General features: G+C 36.8%; 1 protein-coding gene across 5 annotated transcripts in view; it reads left to right on the plus strand.

Annotated features, from left to right (window-relative positions):
* Positions 1–18,006, plus strand: part of cep170ba (centrosomal protein 170Ba) — a 77,274-nt gene that overhangs the window by 19,262 nt on the left and 40,006 nt on the right. For all 5 annotated transcript variants that reach the window (XM_067454871.1, XM_067454873.1, XM_067454874.1 and 2 more), the window contains exons 4-7: positions 2,974–3,052; positions 3,343–3,401; positions 4,750–4,867; positions 16,184–16,294. In XM_067454871.1, coding sequence (XP_067310972.1) covers positions 2,974–3,052; positions 3,343–3,401; positions 4,750–4,867; positions 16,184–16,294 — 367 coding nt within the window. The remainder of the gene's footprint in view (positions 1–2,973; positions 3,053–3,342; positions 3,402–4,749; positions 4,868–16,183; positions 16,295–18,006) is intronic.

Below are 18,006 nucleotides of genomic sequence, written 5' to 3' on the forward strand. Positions count from 1 at the left end.
TTTAGCCTTTATATGAAAAAGAAATGTGAAATCAACATCAAATAAACATAAGACTCTCACTTTATTAATATTAATATCTTTAAGTTTAAACTATAACATAGGCTGATTATATTATTCTTAATATAGATTAAACAAAAGGTCTTCAGCCAGGATTCAGCCTGACTCAGAATATAGCGGATGGATCTTCTTCAGATGATGGATCTGCTTCACAGCGTACAGTGCTCCTATGCCGCAGACGCAGTTTATTGAGCATTTTCTCAATAAGGAATACGTTTTACATTTCAGTGAAGAACAATTCATATAGCGCTCTATTTTCCATTTATGCAAAATTATAGCATATATTTAATGCTGCATTTATTTAATTAAAAATGCAGTAAACAACGTAATACAGTGAAATATTATTCTGATCTACATCATCTGTTCACTACGTGAATATATAGTAAAGTGTAATTTATTTCTGTGATCAAAGCTGAATTTATCATCATTACTCCAGTCTTCAGTGTCACTCATCATTCTCATATTAGGATTTGATGCTCAACAAACATTTATGATTATTATCAGTGTTGAAAAAAGTTTTGTTGCTCATGATGCTCCTTCATTGCTTTCATATATTGTCGCAATCGTCTGACTGTCGATCGTCACCTTTCAGCTCATAACGATTTGTATGTATATGTAACGTTGTCCTTCAGCTGCAGCTCCAGCGTGACAGTAACGTTAGTTCTGCGAATCCGCTTTTGGACTTTCTGTGAGAGAGCGTCCTCCTCATATTTAGATACGAATAAAATGACAGGTCATGCATAGATAATTTTTTGTCTCTGAAATTAAATCTTGATGTATTCACGTTGGTTTCTATGTAAACACTTGCCCTCAAGAAGCGCGCAATCAACCGAGGTTAGAGAAAGCGGTTCTTAGCGTCCCTGTTAAATTGCCCGCCCTCGCTCCAGGTAACGCCGTTTGGAATCCCGCTCGGAGCGGGTCGACTAGGACCGGTGAGACCCAGTAAAAGTGCGGGGGACACGCCGAACCACTTCCACCCCACTGAATTAACGTTAGTCTTTCTTCTCTTATCAACTATTTCTTTCTCCTTACTTGTGGAAGTTCGTTCAGTCACATTTGTGTTGCGGTCAGGGAAACACTTTTTGTAGCTAAAAGTAAAACTTGCCGCGTTGGATCTATCAGCCTACTACTGCTGAGCACTGGCTGCGTTTCTGTGGTGTACGTCATCGCGCAAGTAGCCAATCATGTTCTGCTCTTTCTGACGGCTGCGCCCTGAACGTCAGTCAGTGAGGAATGCTGCAATATATATATCGAAATATCGGAAATGTGTTTAAAAATCATATCACCGTTATTGAAAAAAATTATATCGCGATATATATTGATATTGAATTATTGTCCAGCCCTAATATATATATATATATATATATATATATATATATATATATATATATATATATATATATATATATATATATATATATATATATATAATAATTTCACGTTATTTCATATATATATATATATATATATATATATATATATATATATATATATATATATATATATATATATATAATATATATATATATATATATATATATATATATATATATATATATATATATATATATATATATATATATATATTTATTTATATATATATATATATATATATATATATATATATATATATATATATATATATATATATATATATATATATATATATATATATATATATATGGGGGGTTTTGTTTCCCCCCATATCGAGGTTTGTATCGTACCGTGGGTCAAAAATCGTGATACGAACCGAATCGTGGGTTTGGTGTATCGTTACAGCCCATATATATATATATATATATATATAGGGCTGCTTGTTTTTGAGAAAAATTGTGATTTTTATAAACTACAATTTGAAATGGGCCCTGTCGCAATTATTGATTAATTATCTAATCGTGGAGTTCAACCTAAACACAATTATTTGATATAACCAACTTAAAATGTTCAGTGCAAATTACACATTTTGCAAAAGAATATAAAAACACTGTTGAAAGTACAAAAAGATAATCAAAGAATATGACATGAAAGTTTGTGGATTTATTTTATATTATTTTATATTATTATCATTACAAAATGAAGGATTATGAGTTTAATCCGGCTTAATTATATTATTATGATTATATTATTAAATTATATTCAATTCTAAGTCTATAATAATTATATTTTATTAAATCAAATAGTATTATATTATATTAAATTAAATGATATTATAAATTTCTTCATAGGAAATTAAGGTTTATGGGATTAATTATATTATTATATATTATTAAATGATATTAATTAAACTAATAATCATTAAATTAAATGATATGAAATACAATTATATTAGATTAATTTCTTTGTGCAAATTTAAGGTTTATGGGTTTAATCCTATTATATGAATTAATTATATACATTATAATTTTCACAGCATTAAAGTAAATCATGTGGGTTTATTTTATTATAATTTTTATTTTTATATGTTTCAAAAGTAAATATTAATGTATTGGGCTTACACTGTAAGTGACATAAAGAAAACTAAATTAAATCACAATATTTTTTAATGACAATTAATCGTCAGCACAAAATTCATGATTGTCACAGGCCGGATTTAAAAATTAATTTAAATTAATTTGAGAAATATCTTTATAAATATGTAAAATGACGCCGAAACAGCAGCTCTCTTGTTTTACAAGGGCTTTAATTTAACATTTGGATTTTATATGCTTGATTTGCTTAGCTTTTATCAAAATCCCAATAATAATTCTAATAAATATTACAAACTACAATATGATAAACGCTTTCTCGCATTGCTCACAAGACCGACTAAACATCTAAAATCAAACTATAGACTTGCAAGAAATTGTTTTGCACTCAAGCTTCCCTATCAGTTTTGTTTTTGGGTTGAAAGTCTTTGTTTTTGTCATGTCTCCTCAGACCTTCGTGAACGACCTTCGCATCCCGGATCAGACGTACATCACCCTGAAGCTATCGGATGTCATCCGCTTCGGATATGATATCCTTCCTCAAAACGGAATAAAACCGGCGCATAAGTCCGGTGTGGTTTGACTCAGGGCTTTTTGATTTTGCTAAACCCGGCGTGAGAAAGAAGATCTTGCAGAAATACCTTCTGATAATGAGCAGAAACGCAGCTTTCCTGTTTATGAGACAGGTTTGTTCAGGACAGTGTTGTGCTCAGCTCGATAGAAATGATGTTACAAGCAATTTGAATGTGTTTTGTCCTGCTGTTGTGTCCTTTCTCTCTGATTATTATGGGATAGTGTATTTGTTCTTGACTGTTCACACATTCACACATATACATCCTGGAGAGAAGCCAACACAAGGTGCCAGAGGAAGCCCTCAAGGTAAATTTGAGTGACTCTCTGTATTCTTGCCCATTTATAGCAATATGTATAAAGTGCTATAGAAGTAAAAGGCTTATTTCCAGAGCCACCAGGTAATACCGTTTCCATGAAAGGCTGAACATGGTCTCAGCAATGCTTAGGTAGGTGGAGCGTGTCAAAGTAACATCCACATGGATGGAGGACCCAAGGTTTCCCAGCAGAACATTGGCCAAAGCATCACACTGCCTCCGCCGGCTCGCCTTCTTCCCATAGTGCATCCTGGGGCTGTGTGTTCCCCAGGTAAGCCACACACACACACACACCCGGCCATCCACGTGATGTAAAAGAACACGTGATTCCTCAGACCAGGCCACCTTCTTCCATTGCTCCGTGGTCCAGTTCTGATGCTCACGTGCCACTGTTGGTGCTTTCGGCGGGGTCAGGGGTCAGAGGTCACCCTGACTGGTCCATACGCACCAAACTGAGCTGCTCTGTGTATTCTGACAGCTTTCTATCAGAACCAGCATTAACTTCTGGAGCAGTTTGAGCTCCAGTAGCTCGTCTGTTTGATCGGACCACACGGGCCAGCCTTCGCTCCCCACGGTCATCAATGAGCCTTGGCCGCCCATGACCCTGTGGCCGGTTCTCCACTGTTCCTTCCTTGGAGCACTTTTGATAGATACTGACCACTGCAGACCGGGAACAGCCCACAAGAGCTGCAGTTCTGGAGATGCTCTGACCCAGTCGTCTAGCCGTCACAATTTGGTCAAACTTGCTCAAATCCTTAGCAGTGTTATTCACATCATAATGTTCTGCCTGATCAGTGTGTTTATAAGTAACCCAGCGGCCGCATGGAGTCCTCTTTCGCACTTGTACGGACAAAAACACAGAATTATGCCAAAATGCCTGCTATGTTGAGTATCCTCTTAAGCACACTCCTAAATGGCTGTGAGGACATTGGATGCGTGTGAGATCCTCCTCCCACGTCTCCTCCCACGTTTTTGGTGTGCACAATGTCTCTTGCCATTTTAAAGGCTGTTTAATAAAGCGATACTATTCTGATGCTTTTGATTGGCTCTCTTGTTCGTTGGTTTAGGGTTAGGATTAAATCGATCCACATCGCTGTTAAAAGCTTTACACTTCGACCTCGGTTGCCAATATGAGTGATAAAAATGCGTTCTAGTGCTGGAAATTAAAAGAGAATATCATCCAGAAATCAGAAAAGGGTGCAAATATAACCGTTCAGTGCAAAATATGTTTGCCTACTATTAAAATGCTGTTGACTATTTCTTGTTTGTATGAATCTATATGTAATGAAATACAGATTTATGAGCTCGCTCATGTCATTTACATCTTCTCTGGATTCCAGCATGAAAGATACACCAGCCAGCTTCAGATGGGTCAAGAGACGCCGGAAACCAAGAAGCACATCCAGGCCGACGAGAAACACGTCAAACCAGACAAAACAGAGCGCAAAAACATCACAGGTACTTCTGAAATACATGAGCTCTCTTCACTTTCTTAATTCATGTATCTGGGCTTATTGTGAATGATTCATCGGTGACGTTTATCATGACAGAATATGCGAATCAATGACTGACGACTCATAAATGATCCCTTCAGATACGTCCTGTCTCATTCTACATGTCGTCTCTTCTTCTTGAGTCTCTCCATCATTGCCCGACTCCGGTTTGATCATAAAAGGCTGAGCAGTTTCATTGCGTGTCTGCGTGAGGTAATCAGAGCTGCTAACATGAGCCCTTGAAGCTCCGCCCTATGAGCAGCAGCTCATTTGCATTTAAAGAGACACGCACAAAAACTGCACGTTTTTGCTCACCGTCAAAAAGTGACGATTTTAACATGTTATAAAAATGATCTGTGGGGTATTTTGAGCTTAAGCTTCACATGCACACTCAGGGGACATCAGAGACTTATTTTACATCTTGTAAAAAAGGGCCAATCAACCACCCCATTCAAACAAGGGAGTTTCGTTTCAAACTATCCGACCCGAACACCCGGCCTACGGGCATGAGTATAATAATTTTCTCAAACGTTCTATATATATATATATATATATAGACATTTTTCTCAATTCACTAATTTCTGATTGATTAAAAATCAATTGCTATTTTTTATCTTCTAGAATATCCTGTTTTATTTGGAAATGTGGTCATTGAATGGTTTCATTTTTAAAGTGAAAGTTCAAAGATTTGCCTTGTGAATTTATCACCCATTTCTTTTAGAGAGTTAAATTTTTAGCTAGTTCTTGCCAACAAGGCTGATCGCTAGGGATTTATTTCCATGCCATGCTGACCTTGGCTTACTTTGAGCCACAGGTGAAATGTAATATTTCTGCACTTTATTATTACTTGTATAGCAGATTGCTCAAATTTATTTAATAGGGCTGGGCAAGTTAACTATTTTAATTATTTTATCGCGCATTAACGTAGTCATTTATTATTATATTGAAAGGCCGTTGCTCACTGCCTCTGAATACACATACAGACAAACCATTGGTCAGGAGAATACAGGGCTGTCTGTAAGCCAAGGGCTTGACATTCTTTGTCTGGGACAAATAAAATATTAAAATAACCAGAAACACGAGAGAGATTCAGATTTTGTTTTTATTATATTCAATGTAAACAGCGATTGATGAGTGTATCTCTGCCTCTGGTACGTTAAGTTGCGTTGAGACATTCGTGGAGAAATCAAAACAATTGAGCAGCAATATAAACTCACAGAAGAAACATACTGGGGTAAAACTGAGCTTTTTGTAGTTGTTGATATTTATGATTTATGATATTGTTAATAACACATGTCGACTTTGCAATCGTGAATTGTGTAGCATGAATGGTGTAGCCTAGTTCAATAAACAAGTAGCCTAATTAATATTAAGTTACTTAATTATTAGATCCAAACAACCATTTATTGTTCCATTTCACCCTTGATTTCACCGACGAAAATAGTTCCAGAGGAAAGCAACACTCAGCGCGGTGTTTTGTTACTGAATGATTCAGTGTTTTGAATGAATCATTTAAATAAACGACTCAATGACTCGCTAATGAAGACGATCACTTGCTGCCCCCTATTGGCGGTTATGTTTAAAAGTCTGATTGCATGTTTTGCATTGAGAAGATCAATCTTATAACATTATTTATTGCAGCTGTATTTTTTGCAGTTTAAATTATTTAATTTGATTGGTAACAGCCTATAGTGTCTTTACTATTATAACTGAATTTATTAATCAAATGGAAGAATTTAACATGAAAGATGATGCATACATTTAATAAGATTTAAAAAAAAAGGACATTATAAAATGAAATACCGCCCTGGGGTGAATATCACAAAGATGCAGATTTAAGTCGGCCTATGTTAAAGCTGACAGAACACTGATGAGAATATTACTACACAATCAATATATGTAGACCACCAATTTAATTTAATTTGATTAAATTAATGTTTAAGTTGATATTTACAAGAAATATTGTAACTGTTACTAACTTTGAACTGCTGTAAAAAGCACCTTATTTGTTAAGTGTTTGCAAACCATATGTTATTGCACTTTTGTTCATATAGCAGCACTTTTGTATTCATTAGTGAATTTTGCGCATACTGCCATTAATAGCGATTAATCACAGAAAATCATGTGATTAATCACGATTAAACATTTTAATTGTTGCCCAGCACTAATATTTATCTCATTTTTTTGCACAACATTTGTGCGATTCTTTCCACAGGGTTAAATATCACTGTTGTAATATCTGTATTATTGCCTTAATCCAAAAAATTCATGAACTTCAGCGTTGCGCGATATTTCGAAGTGATTTCTGTCATTTTTACTGATAACACCTTATATTTACCTGTGAAAACAAACCTGGAAAGTGACTTTGTGGTTCTTTGTGCATTTCAGTGAATTATTAATGGGATATATTGTAAATTATATTGAGAGAACAGACCACAAATGTGCAGTATGTGAAGAGTTAATTTGCATAAACCGACAACTCCGATGAGGCCGAAACCAGCACATCCAGTGCAAGAAGGCTTTGACTATTTCTTTTTAACAGCATTATTTTATTTAGCCGCTATATTGATATAGCTTAAACTGAGACTTGAGAGTTTGTAGGCGCGTCTAAGGGTGCTTTCACACCTACCTTGTTTGGTCCAGATTTTCGGACTCTTCAGTTTGGTACGAACCAAAATCACAGCTGTGAAACCTCCCTCGGACCACTGTCCAGACCAAAAAGACGAAATTTGGTCCGACGTCAAGAGGTAGTCTCGGTCCGGACCAAACTAAACAAAGGTTCGGTTCGTTTCTTGTGTGAAAGCATTTTCTGTATAGTTCGGACTTTCAGAGCATTTACAGGAAGTTCTGGTGTAGGATTAGTGAAAAAACACAGATTAAACTCACAGCACATGTGAGCAGCAGTGATGGAGCGCGCAGCATTTTATCCAGAACCGCTTGTGTACTCATGTCAGCTCGCGTCAACAGCGTGCTCTGCTTGACTATATGAGTTTCAGTTTAGTTATGAGACCGCTCCAGTTCATGTGCAACACAAATGATCACTCCGTCACGGGTTGTCTGCTATATTATTATTTATTAAAGCTTATTTATTAAATTCAGGCAAATGATGAAACATTTATTAAAATTAAGATACAAAATACAAAGCTTTCTACAAAACAAATCTTAATGAAGTGGTCAAAATTATTTCTGACTCGATGTCTTTGCACATCTGTGCACGTTTCATAATCAATATAGCCTAGATGAAATTTAAAAATAACATTATAATATTTAAACATAACTAGGCTATAAAACAAAATACATTGTTTGGTTAAAAAGCCTATCTTCTAGGAGCTCCTCCTTTCGGCGCCGATAAAATGTTTGCACAACGAGGACGTTCATTTGGTGAATTTGCCTCGAGTACAGTTGGTGCTGCAGATAGTAATGCCATAATATTAACATTATTGGCAACGATGCGTCTGTTCATTCATTCTTGTCAAAGTTAGCCGCTGAATTGACAACACACTGACGTCAGACGCACGTCCGCTAACAAACCAATCAATGTTCAGATGCAGCCCACACAGATGATGACGACAGGACGCCAGTGCAAGTGTAAAGTTCTTTGGTGCGCTAACATAACTGCAATGTGAAAGCAAACCAAAACTAACCAAATGTCCAAACACAAACTTTGGTTCGGACCTTGGTGCGGACTTTCAGGTGTGAAAACGCCCTAAGAGGCTGTTTGGTCCACTTTGATTTATTGCAATATTGAGGTGTTCAGTTTTATTTTGATTTTAGAAAATAAACATGGTTTCTCATAAAAATCAATAGTTTCTTATTTTCACTGGTATGTCTCTCAGGTGTCGAGGACTAGTGCATCTTTGAGCCTATATTTATTATGAGTAAAGTACTGTTAAAATCAGATACTTTAAGACTTTTACTGGAGTTGGATGTCTTACTGGAATTGGTCACTTGTAATTGCCCGACTCTGTTATTTTCACTGTAAGGAACCTGTACTTTTACTCAAGTATGGTTTTGTCGGCATCTACTGTAAAACGTGAACTTGTGATGCTTTGACAGTGGACAATTTTGTGGCAAAACGTGTTTAGGGATCAGAAAGTGCTGTATGTGGAGAATAACGCACTGCAGTCAGTTCTTTTTCTTTCTTTCTTTCTTTCTGTTTTTTTTTTTTTAAACATGCAGTTTATTTTAAACATTAATTTTTTCAAATGAACTCATGTGTTGTCCTTTTTTCATACTATTACAGGGGAAAGCAAAAGGGGGAAAAAGAGCTCTCGCCTTAGATATTCTTGTTGTAACATCACGTTATTCTCAAAATTAGTCTGAAAATCAACAGAAAAACCGGAAGTGCCGCCCATAATTCAAAATGCAGTCGGCTCGTCAGGAATAAGGTGGATGCCTCGTAGTTTTAAGATTGACATCTACAAATCATTGACATTCACAGTCCACCAACAGCGATGATCTCATTGTAATATTTGCATACTGAATCGCTACCGTTTCCTTCAGGACGTGCATGTCTCATTTGAATATTGGTGGCTGGTAGTGATTTATAAGGCCCTTTCATCAGTGTAATTTTAAGACGTGCTCGTTATCTTGATGAATACAGATCCTATGACTTGATTAATGTGTTTCACACTGGCTAAACAAGCATGGGATTACTGTTAAACGGTGTTGGCTGATCTGTTCAGACTTGAGGACTTCACACATCAGTCTTCATGTGCTTTAGAGTTTGCCAAGTCACTATTATTAGTGCTCACACTGAGGGTTAGTGATGTGATCAAACCTCTAACACTCACTATTGAAGCATCAGAGAAACGTGAAGTCGTCACACCCACTGAGACGTGCTCTTAAACAGGGATGGTGTTGCCCATGGGAAAAATGATGGGTTTGAGAGCGGAGTGATGGAAGGCCTGAATCATCCAGTGAAAGTGTGTTTTGAGCAACCCGTGTGTTTTTAGATGATGTGAATTTTCCGAAAAACAGTTCAGATGGACAAACGTGGCATAGTGGCGTGTTCACAAGTGGACAAAAAAGCTAATAATTACATAGAAAATATAAATTAAAAACATTTTCATTTGAAAAGCAAAACAAAATGCTAAAATGTATGAAAATATTTTGTTTACATGCAAATGTGTTGTGGAATTATTGCAATGTTTACTTAAAAACTCAAGAGGACTTTCAAGTAAATATTTTAGGTCAAAGTAGCTCAGCTAACCAAACACATTTAGTGGATATATGCAGTGAAAAATAAATATTGTTTGTATTTTATAATGCATTAGAGTGTTTTATTTTATTTTAAATATTATTATTATATGGACTTCATGAGCGAGTTTCTGTCCTGAACTTCCTGTGCTTTCTGACCTGGTCCTGCCCAACTGACTCATGGGATTGAATCATGTTTTATAGCTTTTTTTCCCTAGTTCTGTGCCAAATAAGCAGCATTGAGTCAAATGGTGTTGTACTCGCATGCGCCCGTTTCCCACACATTTCCTGTGCTGCATGCGCTGAATTAAAGTTACAGCGCATTGTTCGCATTCAAATAAACATGTATTGATGCGAAAATCTAGTCATTTCACCACATTTATAATTATACTCCCTTTCACAGTCATCACATGGCTTTCTTCCCTCGGGTAAAGCAAGGAAAATAACACCATACCTGGCATTTAGCTAAATAAGGAGACCTAATGGATAGCACTCGTCCTTCCTCCTTTCTTGAAAGTGAAGAAACAGTTATTTATGACCTGCAGGATTTGTTGTAAAAAATTATTTGTTTGTGTTTTTTTTTTTTTTTTTTACCCTTAAATGCATACCTCGGGTCGTTAGCCACCCGAGACGTCATTCACTACCCTGCTCCTCATTCATTTTTTAAAGTTAGACATCAACCTTCTTAGTATTCCTCAATCAATCCATTTTAAACAATATAACCAGAAAAAAATAATGGAAATATAATTGAATGCCGTTTTTTTCACTAGTTTTTTGTCAAAATTTTATAGGGACGCTAACGACCCGAGGTGTGTAGGATTGTACGTATATATTTTTTGCAGAATAATAAATTAATCTATAATGACGAAAAACGGTGCAATTCACCTTTATTCCACAAGGTGGCGATGTCTGATACGCAATGATGAAGTGACGTTTCACTCATAGTTACCTCTGACAAAAAACGAAACAATTATAATTTGCAAAACTTTAAATGTCTCAGTGATTTACTTCAGAGAGCAAGTACTAAACACAATCAAATATTCGTGTCACTGTCTCTTGATGATGGATGTGGTCAAGAAGCTGTCAGTGATCAAAATATTGATTTTGAAAACGTTGAAAATGAGTTTGGAGAATATGCTCGAGATCGCGAATATGAGGCAGATGCTGAATATACTGGTAAACGAGCTCTGACGAGGACAGATGATGATGGGATTAAACATCTGCTCAAACTGAATCCTTCCAAGCTCCAAAAGGTAACGAAATAGGTTTTATTTTATTTTTCTGTAAGTGTAACTAACATCAGGAGTTTTATATATTATCACGACAGGTAGAGGTCTATCCATGTTAAATATAGATCCGGGTCGCTAACGACCCGAATATGTAAGAATGTTTGGCGAAACAGTCATGCATTTAAGGGTTAACATTGACGTTAATAGGCCCCTAAATGTTTAAATGTTTGCCACTTGCGTTGTGTGAGCAACTTAATATTCAAATCCAAAGGCTATATAAATATAAAGTAAGTGGAATAACTGAATAAAACGTAGTTTATATTAGTGTGTTTAAACGTGACCTTTATGAAAGGGTGTATACAAGAGAGTTGCAATGATGACAAGCCATGTTCAGTAGCCTAACAACTTTTGTATTTGAAATAAAAATAATGAATAAATGCTGCGTTTGTGATGGACAGTTACGCACTGCAGCCATAAGCCCGATTCAGACGGTAATCGTTTCTCATGTGGACGTCTGTAAAAGTAAATGTGCGGCCTCCTCAGTGATAAGCTCGTGCATTCGGATGGCGATTTATTCCCGGTGGAGGAGCGAGTTTTGAGATCATGGGCACACTGGGAATGTGGTCAGTCGAATGATTGTCTGCTGTCAAAATGTCATGTGCTTGGATTAATAAGAATAAAACCATATTTCATTTAATAATAGGAAATTATTAATTATTTAATTATTTAAATCTCCTGTTTAAAGAAAGGAAGGTCATTTAAAAAAAACTGGAAATGAGCGGAAATAAGTTAATGCTGCAAATTGAACCTATATAACGCTAATGACTGACTCGTTTCAAATGTTTACGTGTTTTTCTTCTCTTTCTCTTTTGAGCGGTGATGAAAGATTATTTTTGTAAATACTTTCCAGCATTTCAGTAATAAAAGTGTAGGCTAGATTGTTACGACCCGCTCGTTGAAAGTCGCAACATAAAAAGGGGAAAACGGACAACACTTCTAGTTAATGAAAACTAGTTTATTAAAGTGAAATTAACACAACAAAGAATGAATATAAACAAACAGAAGTCTAGGGATCAAAGAAACAAATAAACATATAATTGAATATATGAATACACTACATGACTTAGGAAATTACAAACAAACATGAATGAGAAAATAAGAGCTTACATCAGTACACAGAGCCACCTCTTAGAAGGTCTATCACACAGAGGAAGCTACTGATAATCATACACATCACTCTTATACACTCTCAGGCCCCGTCCACACGAAGCCAGCGCTTTCCCAATCCGATCTTTTTTTTCTTTCCTCGTTTCAAGAAATATCTGCGTCCATACGGGATTAAGAAAACGGTCTAAAAACGATGTAGTTTGCATGCCAGGCCAGTGTGTGGCGCTGTAATTCTGCCACAGAAATACACTAAAAACGGAGAAGAAGAAGAGTTGTGGCTAGCAGGGGTATAGCAGTGGTCGGAGGTGAGGCAAAATCTCACGATAAAATAACAATAAATACATTTGCTACTTAACAGATGTGTTTTATTAACGCCTACACCTACCCCGACCCTAAACACACCCTTACAATACTGCAGATACGGTCATTAAATGAGGCGATATTGATGAGCGCATGCCCAGTGCCCGTAGTTGTATCCCTTACCTCTTGACCGTGCTGGACGTAGTGTGAGGACATCACCGTTTCAGAAAATATACGGATTCGCTGTACACACGAAGACGGAAGATGATCGTTTTCAGATTTACCCCTTTTTGGGACCCGGCTCCACAAAATATCGGATTCATGCTTCTAAAACGCCGGATCCGTGTGGACGAAACGCTGATACGGTACAAAATTTATACGGATACTGCGAAACGCGTCTCCGTGTGGACGGGGCCTAAGTAATTGTCAATTAGCACAGGAGACCAATCAGAAACTCCTCCCAGTTTGCCCAATAAGGAAGACAGGAGACTCAGGGTTGTCACAAGATCTATAAAATGCATCTGAATAACAGCGAAGCGCAGCGATACGGTGCTCCGCAGGCGTCAGAAAGGATATAAACAGTTAATTATGAAGCGATCTCTTCTTGAAAACTCAGAGATGTGGATTCGGACGGAAATTAAATCACCAAACGATCTTGGTGTTTGTCAAAAGAACGGTAGGAAATTCGGCCGGGGATTTTTTTCGCTGGTGGTGGCAGAAAAACACGGACATTCTGGATTCAGACGGAAATAAAATCACAGACTAGCCGCTGTAAATGATGAAAACACATTACGACCACACGAGAAATAATCACCGTCCGAATAGGGCTTTAGACTGTAAAAAAATATGGACGTGGTGTTCAGGATGTCACCCATAGGATTAGGCATAAATTAGCATAAAGTACAAACACAATTCCAAAAAAGTTGGGACATTGTACATTTCACACACATGCTCCCAAATACACCGTACATCTATTTTTAGTCGGAAATGTGAGTGAAATGGTTGTTCTGTCGAGCCCTGACACACATAGTCTTGTTGTTGGGTGTTGCTGTGTGCGTGCGTGCGTGCGTGCGTGCGTGCGTGTGTGTGTGTGTGTGTGTGTTTTCTAGCCTGGTAGGGACTTCAACCTGAATGCACACAGACTCGTGGGGACCTAAATTGAGGTCCCCATGGGTACAAAAGCTTATAAATCATACATTTATGAATTTGGCAGACGCTTTTATCCAAAGCGACTTACATTGCATTGAATGTACACATTTTACATTATTATCAGCTCTTGCTTTCCCTGGGAATCGAACCCGTGACCTTGGCGTTGCCAGCGCCATGCTCTATCTATCCTGTGATGGGTAGGTTTAGGGGCAGTTTAGGGGGACAGAATATATGGTTTGTACAGCATAAAAACAATTCTGTCTATGGAGAGTCCTCAGAAAGATAGCGCACCAGACATGGGTGGGTGTGTGTGTGTGTGTTCCTTGTATGGCAATACTTGTGAGGACAAAAATATCCTCACTTATATAGTAAGAAATGAAAATGACCCACTAGTGAGGACATTGGACTGGTCATCACTAGATAAAAAGGCTTATAAATCGGCCAAAACTAGTTTTTATTTAAATATTGTTTTGCACATGTTTCTGGGATGGGTAGGTTTAGGGATGTGTGTGTGTGTGTGTGTGTGTGTGTGTGTGTGTGTGTGTGTGTGTGTGTGTGTGATGGGTAGGTTTAGGGATAGGGGTTGTGTGTGTGTGTGGTGTGTGTGTGTGAACTGGAATGCATTTATATAGTGTGTGTGTGATGGGTAGGTTTAGGGATAGGGTTTGGGTTAGGGGATAGAAAATATCATTAACCTGTTATAAAATCAATGGAAGTCTATGTAATGTCCTCACTAATATAGTGAAACAAACCTGTGTGTGTGTGTGTGTGTGTGTGTGTGTGTGTGTGTGTGTGTGTGATGGGGAGGTTTAGGGATAGGGTTTGGGTTAGGGGATAGAAAATATCATTAACCTGTTATAAAATCAATGGAAGTCTATGTAATGTCCTCACTAATATAGTGAAACAAACCTGTGTGTGTGTGTGTGTGTGTGTGTGTGTGTGTGTGTAATCATGAGCTGAATAATATCACACAAGGGTGCAACAGCACCGCCACCCAAACTCCATTCCCTCGGTCTGAAGGGTGTCACCATAATGAGAAACACCTTTCCAAATAAACTGGTGCTGTTTTGGGCTGCTCCCTGCTCTGAGTGTGTATGACATGTTTCCTGCCGTCCCATCTTTGTCTGTTGATATTTAAGAGCGTCTCCCTGACGACAGTGCCTGGTTATCTGTGCTGATTAACGCCGCAGCTGACGGGTTAGATCTGATTGCAGAGGTGGAGTCAGACTCGGCTCTGTTCGTTACATTGCTGTTGATTCTCCAAGGCTTCAGTCAGACGTGCAGAAGGAGAACTAAAGCTTCACAAACATCTCCTCTGCTTTATCATGACTTCCTTCCTTCCTTCCTTCCTTCCTTCCTTCCTTCCTTCCTTCCTTCCTTCCTTCCTTCCTTCCTTCCTTCCTTCCTTCCTTCCTTCCTTCCTTCCTTCCTTCCTTCCTTCCTTCCTTCCTTCCTTCCTTCCTTCCTTCCTTCCTTCCTTCCTTCCTTCCTTCCTTCCTTCCTTCCTTCCTTCCTTCCTTCCTTCCTTCCTTCCTTCCTTCCTTCCTTCCTTCCTTCCTTCCTCCCTTCCTCCCTTCCTCCCTTCCTTCCTTCCTTCCTTCCTTCCTTCCTTCCTTCCTTCCTTCCTTCCTCCCTCCCTCCCTCCCTCCAGTTTGTTTAATTTTTCTACTTACATTTATATTATTTATAAATATATTTTATTTCTAAAATTAGTACACATATTTTTTTTGTAAATGTATTCTGTGTTTAAATTACACTTAAAATGTCACCAATTTATGTAGTAGTTTTTCTGTTTTGTAAGGTTTAATCTTTTTGTATTTTTTTTACACACACACACACACACACAAATAATTTATTTAAATATTTCTAAAATAAATAATCATGTATTGTAATTTTTGATTTATTTTATATTAGATTTTTTCAAATTCTTTTTTCTCAATATCACCCACATTTATAACTTTTTATAAATTAGTTGAAATGTTTTTGGTTTTTAATTCTTTCCGTATTTTTTTTAAATGTTATGTCACCAATATAGTTATTTATTTGATATTTAATTTATAATTTCTTTATTTCTAAAATAGGTTCTGTCACCTATATATGCATTTATTTATTTAAGATTGGTATTCATTTAAGATTGTGGTATTTCTTCTTGCATCTCTAGTTCCACTGTATGAAGGAAAGTGTGTTTATCTTCAGTGGTGTCGTTAAACTCTTTTCTATCCCATGTTTCGTCCCAGATCCTCCAGTGTCCAGACCAACGCCTCTCTACGGCCAGCCGTCCTGGTGGGGTGAAGATGAGGAAGAAAAGGCTGAGCGTTGTGACCCGAGCGCTCCTGAACATCTCACAGGTCTGGAAGTGTGTCTTATAAATCAATCCCAGAAACGCATTTACGCAGGGATTTGATATTATAGTGGGTGGTTTCAGAAAAGGTTTCCAGATGCTAGTTAAAGGGTTAGTTCACCCAAAAATGTAAATTCTGTCATGAATTCCTCCTGTGGTTGGACAGCCGTCAGACCTCCGCTCATCTTCACACACAGATGAAGATATTAGTGTTGAAATCCGATGGCTCAGAAAGGCCTTCATTGACACCAATGTCATTTCCTCTCTCAAGACCCATAAAGGCACTAAAGACGTCGTTACAAAGCCCATCTCACTACAGCGGCTCTACAATCATTTGATGAAGACACGAGAAGAGTTTTTGTGCGCAAAAAAACTAAATAACGACTTAAATAGTGATGGCCGATTTCAAAACAAAGTTTCGAACCGTTATGAATCAGTGAATCGATTCATGATTCATAACCGTTTGAAACTTTTTGAAATCGGCCATCACTATATATTAAGTTGCTGTTTTTTTTGTGCACAAAAACTACTCTTCATAAATGATTGTAGAGCCGCTGTAGAGAGATGGGCTTTGTAACGACGTCTTTAGTGCCTTTATGGGTCTTGAGAGAGGAAATGACATTGGTGTCAATGAAGGCCTTTCTGAGCCATCGGATTTCAAAACTAATATGAAGAGTTTCGTTGCAAAACAAGACATATCCATTTTGAGAAATGTTGGTTATTTGACATTATTATTTAAGACATCAACAGTCAAGTTCAATCACTATTTTTTGTACATTAAACTATTACTTTAACTCAGTGAAGGCCAGGGACACAATATTCTTCAAATCCATTATATTTTTTATTTAATTTTATGTCCATAAATAGCTCATAAATAAGTCAAAAACCATGCCAAAATGCAACATAGTTATCTTAACATTGTCAAACATCTTAAATATATGGAATAGTATACAAAGATTGATTAATAATAATACGATTCTGAGTTTGTTTTGGCCAGAACATACACAACATCACTTTTTTTTTTTTTTTTTTTGCAAAACGCTATACATCCAACTAGGGTTGGGCATCGTTTTGATTTGAACGATTCTGATTCCGATTCCGGTTCTTTTCGATTCTCGATTCCGATTCTTTGAGGGGTGGAGTCCAAACATGTCACATCGATATTCAATGCTATTTTCAATACCACGGGGGGAAAACGCTGCATATACTGTCAATTAGACATTTTTTATATAATTATTTTTTTGTCTGTCTTTTGAAAGTCTCCTATATGAACATTGATCAATTACTATTAAAATTATCTCACAAATATTTGCTAACTCAATGTATTTTTTATGGGGTAATTGTGTTGCAATAGCTTACACACAGCACAAGTAAGCTTGATTTCGAATGGTAAATTGAATTTAAAAAGACGACTAAACAGTAATAAAATAAGAACAAATAAACATATTACAAAAAATAGCACAAATAAATAAAATATAATAAAATATATAAATGAAAGACTGCTTTATTTTTTCAGGTAGGTCTAACATTCAGGTAAGAAACTAAATAAAAAAAAATGCAAAGTGGCTAATTAAATTTAAAATAACTTTGGATAATGTTTTTTGCAAAAAAATAAATAGTTTCATATAAAACTATTAAAGTTACACACGTTGATCAGTCAAGAGCAGTGTGATCGTTTGTCTTTGTAGTTTGACTTTGAATAACAAAGCCTGCTGTCCC

Source organism: Pseudorasbora parva, chromosome 10, assembly GCF_024679245.1.
Source record: "Pseudorasbora parva isolate DD20220531a chromosome 10, ASM2467924v1, whole genome shotgun sequence".
Lineage (NCBI taxonomy): Eukaryota > Metazoa > Chordata > Actinopteri > Cypriniformes > Gobionidae > Pseudorasbora > Pseudorasbora parva.